The 9255-nt window shown below is 52.1% G+C and overlaps 3 protein-coding genes across 3 annotated transcripts; all 3 read right to left on the bottom strand.

The window, feature by feature from the left end:
• Positions 1-658: 658 nt before the first annotated feature.
• Positions 659-3442, bottom strand: Z520_04543 (uncharacterized protein; the record flags this gene model as incomplete). The annotated part of the gene is made up of 2 exons (XM_016775049.1): positions 659-3020; positions 3066-3442. 2 exons carry the CDS (start codon positions 3440-3442, stop codon positions 659-661), a joined length of 2739 nt encoding a protein of 912 aa, XP_016634029.1.
• An 898-nt stretch (positions 3443-4340) lies between these two features.
• Positions 4341-5727, bottom strand: Z520_04542 (26S protease regulatory subunit 6A; the record flags this gene model as incomplete). The annotated part of the gene is made up of 2 exons (XM_016775048.1): positions 4341-5337; positions 5405-5727. 2 exons carry the CDS (start codon positions 5725-5727, stop codon positions 4341-4343), a joined length of 1320 nt encoding a protein of 439 aa, XP_016634028.1.
• A 1413-nt stretch (positions 5728-7140) lies between these two features.
• On the bottom strand, positions 7141-8563 carry Z520_04541 (uncharacterized protein; the record flags this gene model as incomplete). Its single annotated transcript, XM_016775047.1, has 2 exons — positions 7141-8011; positions 8064-8563. The coding sequence occupies 2 exons, from the start codon at positions 8561-8563 to the stop codon at positions 7141-7143; spliced, it is 1371 nt and encodes a 456-aa protein (XP_016634027.1).
• Positions 8564-9255: the final 692 nt, after the last annotated feature.

The raw sequence follows: 9255 nt of genomic DNA, 5'->3' as shown, positions 1-9255 counted from the left end.
CATCCATGTCGAAGAGATTGGCGGCCTCCAAGACGGCGATAGCAAAGATACCTATTCCAATAGCTTTGTTAGTGGCCTGTTGCTGGGCGTACCGAGTACACGGTGGTTATCTCTACTTGGTCTATATAGATTCCGCGTCCTCGTGCGAGGTAGGAGGATATTGCGGTTGTTATCTCGCCGGTTGCCGCTGCCGCTGCAGCCACTGCTGTTGACTCCGACCGGGCGGGCAAGCTGAGGGGCCGTCAGTGTCATTGTCGCCCGGTGGTCAGCAATCCACCACAGCTCCGGTCTTGTCGCTCGACGAGAAACTATCTACCTAGGTAAGAAACAACCCGACGCCGCGACTACAGACAGTCAGTAGCATTGACTATTCGCAACCCACGCGGACATCTACTTCGTTCCACATCTGGGAAGAGGGGCCACATTGTCCGGAACTGCGTGGACCTGAACCCGTTGAGCGAAGAGCAGCAGTGTGAGATAAGAGGAAAGCACAACCAAAAAGATGGAGGCGCGCTTCAGGCTGCTGGTGTGTCTTAGTACACACAGCCAATACACTTATCTCAAATAAACTTTTCCTGGTGGAACAGTGACACACATCCCGAACGCCGGATAATGCCTGACGGACAACAACCGCGCTCGGTATACTCATGACTAGAGTCTAGAAGAAATCCGAGGCAGTCACACATCCGCCCCTGTCCCCTTTGTGGCGTGCGACATGCCTCCACGCCGTCTCGTTGGTTATCTTTTCCTTCGAGCCTCGAAGGCCCAGAGACAAACTCAGTCTCGAGGATGATGACTTGAAGGTCGATTTCGATTTCGACCTCGGTCGGCCTTTCTTGCTGCCAGCGGCGGCGCTCGTTATGGACGGCGCTGGCGCAGATAGGACCTTCACGACGGCGCCAAGTTCATCGGGTCGTTCTTCGGAATCAATGTGTCGGTTCCAGGAGCCCGTACACATATTCTCTGTTCTCCCTTGGCCATCGCCATTGTCATCGTCATGGTTGCCGTCATCTTCGGCTGGTTGGACATCATGTCTGTCGGATCTTGCAGCGCTCGCGTCATTCGTGCGTACTTTAGCTTTTTCACGGATATTCAGGAGCTCGGCCCATCCGACCAGGCCACCGTTCTCATCCGGTCCTGCAATGTCTGGCTGGAGGTAGAAGGTGGGACGGTAGGACTGGCTAGCTCTCGCTGGGCCAGTCGGGACCAGAGACCCTCCCCAGCCCATCAACTGTGATTCGGGATAATTGTCATCTGCAGGATAGCCACGGGCAGACGAACCAAGACTTGTAATGCGGGGTGCAACCCGGAGAGGACTACGTGGCGGCGGCGAGATGACACAACTTCTCCCTTCGACGTTTTGAGTTTCCCAATCATCGCAGGTGCACTCATTACAGGTGCACACGTCCTCGTCGCTTGGAGCCTGCTGCCAGGTAGACTCCGAATGTGTCAATCTCTGAAAGAACACACCGGTTTGTTGGGATCCTACCACGCCTTCCCTGTCTGGATCCTCGTTGTACCAACGTCTCTCCTCCCGCTCTGCCGTAATCGGAGAGATGATACCATCATCCGGCGCCAGTGGCGAAAAGTGGTAAGTACTGGGAGAAATGGGCGAAACCAGCTCGTGGACTGTGTTCTGGTCAAAAGGAAGAGCGGTTTTACTTTGGTTGTAAGCGTGGGAGGCAGCTGGCTCCCAGTAAGTAGAAGTGGAAACTGGCTCTTCGCCATCGAGTATTTGTGCTGGATCTGGCTCATGGCTCCAAGCTGGCATGGTTGAATATTGAAGGCCTTGCGGGAGAACAGAATTCAGTCCCCGTGTGCTGATTTGGTGAGCAATTCCCCGGGCGCGCAGACGAGCTACTTGTAAGGAGTTCGATCTGGATAAACTCTGCTGATGATAGAAGACGCGGTCGTCTAAAGGGATGTTATCATCACCCATCATCTGGCAAACTGTTTGCAGAGCGCCAGGCGGGGAGATATCTCGAGGAGCGCGTAGCTGCCTCAACGAAGGGAAGCCGTTGTGGGAGATTGAGAGTGCAAGTTGCATGTTTGGCAAATGTCGTCCAGCTTCAGAAGCATAGCTGTGGTGGTCTGAAAGAGCTTCTGGAGATCGGGATAGAATATCCCAATGAAGAAATCTCAGAGACCCCGAGGCAAGAACTGGCTGGAACAGGACTCCCACCTCCTTGGGCCAGGATGGCACGACATCAGTTTGCAAGATGGTGAACTTCCACAGGCGACCCATGCTGGCAAATATCTTCGACAGTGTCAGCAAACTGGTGACATTCTGATGGATCAGACTCAGCCGCTCAATCTGCGCCGCATTCGGGCTCGCTGCCCACTGCATCAACCCTGCATCTGTGACCCCCGAGCACTCCTCCAGCCGTAGCGTGGTAACCCACGGCGGGAGTGAAAGTAGTGTCATGTCATGAAAATCATCGGCGTCGAAGGAAGATATGCATAAGTTACGCAAAGCTGGTAAGGAGTGCAGGACACGAATGAATAACTCGTGCTCGATCACTCCAAGGCTACCTGGTGAGCATAGCATCAGTGTTTCGAGGCAATTCCACCGCCGATGGTAAAGCTCGAACTGGTAGATCTGGTGGGCGTCCAGAAGACCTGGCGGCAGTTGTGTCTGACTTCGCACGCTGACATCTTCATTCTCGGCGATGACCCAGACATGCTGGCGTAGCTTCGTCCGCGTCGATAGAGCGTGCGTCAGCCTGTCAAATGTGTGATTGTAGAACGCAACGAATCCCGTCAAGGCTTCCAGATTGGGGCATTCCATGACGAGGGACGCTATCGTGCAGAGGTAGGCATCATATTCGGGGTTTGGGCTGCCACTGGCCGTATAAATTGGTATATGAGGATCTGGCACGTGTAGTGTCCTGACCAGCGCAGCGAGAAGTGGTCTTGAACGCAGCGTCGACCGCAGGCGTATCAGGCGCGCTGCCCGCGAGACTCTCCATTTTCGAAGCATCGAGATATCATCCTGGCCGATGATCTGTATGTTGGTATACCTAAACCCTTGAGCAGCGGGCTACTTGGAGGATGGACAAACTTACAGAATTCGTTGTGCATCGGAAAACCATGTCTTGCACGTCAGCTGTACCGAAGTCAAATCCCTCATGTAGCATGTCGAGCATGACGAAGATCCGGGGCTCAGATGGAGATATCTCAGATGATCCAGGATGAGATTCAGGATCGATGGTGGAAGCTTCTTCCAACTGACTCTTGCCGTCGATATTGGGAAGCGTGACTTGCTCCCATATCTTGGTGTCGAAGAAGGTCTTGGAGATCGAAGCGATTGCGTTCGCGTCGCTGGCGCTCCGCTCTGCATCTGCTCGACATATGCAAATGACAATAGCTGGGGTTGGGATGCCTGTGGAGATTTTGAACGCTGGTAGCGATCATGTTGGGCGTATTCTGCAACTAGTTCCATCGTGTGCCAGTGATGCATCAATCCAGCTTAGATGGCTCGAAAGAAGAAAAAGATACGAGCACCTCAAGTTGCTTGGAGTCTTCAGCAGCGTCGAAAAGCGAGCCACGGTTTCATCTGCTAGGAGGGCAGTTTGATTGTGTTGATCTGTCCATGGCTCCAAAATAGAGAAATCCAAAATAGAGAAATAGCCACGATAGGTCTTCATCCCAGACCATGGGTGCTTATTGGTACGATCCGAATAGACCCCAAGCGCGTAGATAAGGAAACATCTATTAATGCAAAGGCCGCGAACAATAATAGTTTGTGGCGAACAGATACAAAAGTTGGAACGTAAACCATGAAGTCGGCACACGAAACTGGGCAGGCATTGCCTTTCCAGCCAATAAGAACCCACCATGTCCAACTACAGAGTCTTGGGCGCAGGACCCTGTATCCAGCCGCTTCTGATATAACAGCCACATATCTAACAATACGACCTGCAGAAGAGTCAAGCGTGATTCCATACAGCCAAAAAACTGGATAGTGGGACGGGGTTGGCGACGACGGAACAATCTGAACAAGCGTAACGCAAAGCCGCGTCCAATGGTTTATAGGACTGCCAGGGAACGGCAATCATCTATCTGAGGACATTGTCCCTTGCTAGAGTATTGTACATGCCATGTTTTGCCATGAATGTGCCAGAAAAACTGATTTTGGGGCGCCTGGTGGATTATGCGTAGAAATTGACCCTGCAAAGACGAGTGTTAGTCTTCCTGTAAGTGACAGACGGGGCTTCATGAGGACGCACGTGTCTTTCTTCTTTGCTTGCACCTCTGCAATGGCTTCCACGTATGCTTCGTGATTTACTTTTGACTGCCCTTTGCGAAGCGCAATCATGCCTGACAGATAGTTAGCAACTTCACCAGATAAGGACGATGAGCAACGACGTACCTGCTTCGACACAGACGGCCTTGAGCTGTGCACCTCCAAATTCATCCGTGGACCGCGCCAATTCATCAAAGTTGATGTTGCCCTCGTCGATGGTCATCTTTCGGGAATGGATCCGCAAAATCTGCGCCCGGGATTCTTCATTCGGCAAGGGGAACTCGATCTTCCGATCCAAACGACCAGATCGAAGCAAGGCAGGATCGAGAACATCAACTCGGTTCGTGGCGGCTAGGACCTTGATTCTTTCGTCTGAAGCAAAACCGTCAAGCTGGTTGAGCAGTTCCAACATTGTCCGCTGGACCTCGCGATCACCGCTCTTTTCGGAGTCGAAACGTTTGGTACCGACAGCATCCAGCTCGTCAATGAAGATGATCGATGGGGCCTTCTCCTTTGCAAGGGCGAAGCAGTCTCGGACCAACTTGGCACCGTCACCTATGAACATCTGCACAAGTTGGGGACCCGCGAGCTTCAGGAAGGTTGCGTTTGTTTGGGCGGCGCAGGCACGAGCGAGGAGCGTCTTGCCCGTGCCGGGAGGTCCATACATCAACGCACCCTTAGGCGCCTTGATGCCGATCTTTTTGAATCGCTCTGCCTCTTTCATCGGCCAGACCACCGCTTCCACCAGCTCTTCGATCTGTTTATCTAATCCACCAACATCGGTGTACTTCTCTGTCGGTTTCTCATCGACCTCCATCGCCTTCACTCTGGAATCGTACTCAGCGGGCAGCGTATCCAAGACGAGGTACGAATCCTTGTTGACACCAATGAGATCGCCAGGTTTCAGTTTGTTGTGGTCCACCAGACCGATCAGAGGTAAGAAGATAGTCTGTCGAGTACTTGTCTTGATCACGGCCGACTTGCCCACCCGCGTGGCGTCGAGATCAATGTTTGCTCCTTCTTCGGCTGCTTCAGCTTCGACGTCGAGGTCAAGGAGTTCGACAACATTGCCCACAAGGTATGGTAATTGCCTGGACACGCGTCGTGTTAGTCACAGCTATTTGGCCCGACTCAACAAGACACGATCCTGAAACTCACCGATTTTGCTCGATCTTGTCCAAATTGTCCTTGATCTTCTCCTTCATTGTGGTTTCCTCGTGTTTTAACCGCTGAAACTCGCTCTTGAGGATCTTCATTTCGTTTTCGAGTAGTCGCCGCCGGTTGATGATGTCTCTAGTACTTGACTGAAGAATCTCATCATCGATGTATTGTTCTTCCTCATCCTTTTTAGAATCGGCGTCCTTCATCTCGGCATCTTTGGCATCGCCGTTGGACGTAGGTTTCTTGTCCTTGTCATCGCCGTCCTTTCTCTGCTCCTTCTCATCGCGCTCCATGTCATCGAGATCCTCTAACGTCGACATGATGGGGGCTTTCTTGATGGGGTTTTCTGGATCGGTCTAGGAATGGTTGTTTTTCGTTGTTTACGTCGGAATCGGAGGCAAAGGGAACAGATGGGGATTTCAAGAGTCGAAAGGTGGTTTGGAGGTTGTATGGGCAGGTGAATTGATTACAATCCTCCAGAAGCGAGATGGTAGCTCGCAGTTGAGAGTCGCTGCGGCAAAACCACGGCCCGGGCTTGGCACTATTCCTCACCGCGTCACTCTTCGCAGCCTGGCAACCCTGGCTCCAGCACCTAATAATTCAGCCTCACTAACAGCCTACGAGCCTGTCCCTCTTACCAGTATTACTTTGTACCTCGTAGTAAATATTGTACTCGGGCCTGGTGCTCTGGAGGTTGTCTAATCATACCAGAACGTGATCCCTGATCCAATCCGGTTGTCAACGAACGACTCATGTCAAAGTCCATGTGAGAAACGCTATTGACGAGGCTATGTCTATTGCAAATTCTGCGTTCTGTGGAAGCGATTGAAGAAGCGCCCATTGCAGTCTATCAGGGGTATATACCTGCCGAGCATCGAATTCGGCCGTTTGAAAAGAAAGAGAATGAAGACAACAAGGTCCATGACAACGTCAACCGATGTGTCCTGTGTTTCCGTTTTGTGCCCAACACCACCATCGCCATACTCCGTACAGGGGCCGGTCTCGTGCCCTCGTGCAGCAGACTCCCGACTGGGAAATAGCCTTTTCGGGCCCAGTTGGACAGCCGTGTAGCACATTTCAAGCTCGTTCATTGGGACCACCGCCTCGTTTTCACATAGCTAATTACAAGAATGATGATGCAGCAAACCTCTCGGACAATCCACCATCCTCTGCGATGCCGTGCTATGTAAGTTCTCATGCAAGCCATGATCCTTTGGCATCCTTTTGTGTCAATTGAAGTCTCGTAGAAACACGGTGTAGTAACTGTGAAGCAAACAAAGTCTTTTGAAAGGAAAAAACAAGCCCCTGCCTGATGCCCGTTGTGCTGATTAAACCTGACGCCAGCCCGATAATAAACATTTCCCGAGTCGGAACTTTTGGTGACTTTTCCCGCCATGAAAGCGCCGCCCGGGCATCCCCGTCGTCAATGTATTGTGAAAGAAAGGTGAATCTATTCTTGAGAGTTGCTCGCTTTAGATGCTGAATAACGAAAGACAAGAAAGTGCCGGTCGTAAAAGGTCATTAGATTGGGAAACTCGATTAGAGAAATTTTCGTCGAAGGGGAGCATTGACCGGAGCTCCAACAAACATAATGGGGCTCATCCTCGGAAAGTCCCGATTTTGGTTCTTGGAGGCTGAAGGTCGATGGTGGCAAAACAATACCGAACACCCCGGTATGATTCAAGAACTTTTTGAGCCGGACCCAGATCGCTGAACGCTGGAGTTTGAACAAGTTAACCCACAACAGTTTGCATGGTGTATCCCGGGTGATTGAAGTAATAGTCTGAGTGTTTGGCATGGAGACTGCAGCCGCAATTAGGTCCGTGAGAGACCCAAGTCGGCGTCAGACCAGATGCATAGCCGAAGGTCTGAGCATAGGTGGGCAATTGATTACGTTGAGCAGTGTATGCCGATGCACTCTCAGAGTGGTACTGCTGGCGCCCATATGCTGGAGCAGCGCCCGGTGTAAAAGCCCAAGAAGCATTGTAGTAGTCTGGCGTGGGCGGCCCACTGTGCGGAGCAGACGGTGGTGAATATTCCGAAATATACGCACGAACCCAACGGGTGTCGTATTGTGAGCCTTGTTGATACTGAGGGGGAATGGGTCCTTCCGGGGACATTAGGGGCTGATTCTGGACGGCATGATGACGGTGAAGATTTGTCTCGATCGGGGCAAGCTTTTGCAGTTCCTTGACCTTGGCCAACTGGGCTTTTTCTTCGTAGGCGTGCCAGTGCTCTACCCACATGAAAAAGCCATCATCCTCGTCGTACATCATACCATGGATCTCCCAGTTGAAGTCCGTCAGCCACTGCAATTCCATCATATTCAGCTCGTGTACTGGAATGCTGCTGACTTCGGCCCACGAACGATTCTGGAAGGTGTTGTCGTCGAGGAACTTGCTGCCGAGAAGCAGGCAGGTCGTGAGCATACGATAGACAGTGCCAGAAGATGAGGTCGATTGTCCGCGTTCGTTCACCTGCTTCATCCGCGAAGCCAAGTAAAATAGACCCAGCATAATGGTAGAACTTGGCAGGCGAGTAGACGACAAAATCTGAGACACGTATTTGCGGAACTGGGATGTTGGTGCTGCTTCTGGTGTTACACTATGGCAAGAGGTTAGCGTTGGGCATATCAAATCTGGATCGGCGAACTCACAGTTTCTGGGACATTTCGGCCACGAAGCTGGACATGAGGTCCATATCATAATCCAAGTGCTGCGCTACACCCCCTGTAGGCTTGTCCTCCTTTGGCTTCGACTCTGTGTGCTGTGGTCCGTAATGTGTCGGGAAATGATCTAGAGCCTCAGTGACACGGATGGGAGGGAGAATAGGCGCTCCGACGTGGTTCCCCCAATAGGACGAACCATGCATCTGATAGGGCTGCGGGTAGGGATATTCCTGTGATGGGTGAGCATGCCCAATCCGCGACGCCTGGCCAGCTAGAGACGGCTGAACAGTGTACGCCGGCGGAGGCTGATATCTATCATTGAAGTCTCGAGATGAGAGTGATCGGCGAGAGTGATAGCCTTGCGAAGGATAGAAGCTTTGATCAGACACCGCACTCAAGGGTGTGAGATAGGTGGTCTGGTATTCCGGAGGCGTTGGGGGAAGTCGGTGGTGTTGGGCAGCTGGCCCCCAGCTGTGGTAAGAAGGCATGCTCGGTTGAGGAGGTTGAGCAGAGCAGACAAGCCGCAGGCCTTGGTACTGTTAGCGTTCAGGTATTTACTTGATAGTGGGATGAGTCCTCACCGTCTGCTCCCGCTGGTTGCGCGGCCACGCCCTAGGCGTTGAAGCCGGAGCTCAAAAGCTTTTGTTTTGATCCCACTCAGAAGCAGGTCATGGATGGAAGCAGTATTCTCGTCTTAATCAAAGGCAATGATCGAACAGTATATCACAAACGATCGATGGAATTATTGATGGTGGGAGCCTGATGCAGCAAACGGAGTTGTAGCTATCCGAGCGAATGGGTTGACTGTCGTGGGTAATGGTAGACAGACAAGTGAGTCTCGCAGATTGATCTAGGCTGAGCGACGCCTCGAAGTTGGGTGACAAGACTTAGTGAAAAGCTCGTCGAAATGGCTCAATCAGGCGGAATGGAAGGTGGAGAGCGGCGGCGTGAGATGAGTCTCGTTCGGGAGGCAGCCTGCAGACGCGCAAGAGTCAGAAAATGAGTGCCGGCGGACAAGAACAAACATGTATACTCGGTTTCGACATCAAGCTTTCGCCGCTGACAGGCAGAAGCCTTTGGACATGAGGGATAAACATACCAAGTGGTGTCGCCTCGATGCGTACTGGTCGTCCAAAGCAATCAACAATGCACTGCTATCGCAGAGTCGTAGCAGTATGAA

Source organism: Fonsecaea multimorphosa (genome assembly GCF_000836435.1).
Source record: "Fonsecaea multimorphosa CBS 102226 unplaced genomic scaffold supercont1.7, whole genome shotgun sequence".
Taxonomy (NCBI): domain Eukaryota; kingdom Fungi; phylum Ascomycota; class Eurotiomycetes; order Chaetothyriales; family Herpotrichiellaceae; genus Fonsecaea; species Fonsecaea multimorphosa.
Note: the sequence above shows the minus strand (reverse complement) of the source record. Positions and strands in the feature narration are given on the sequence as shown.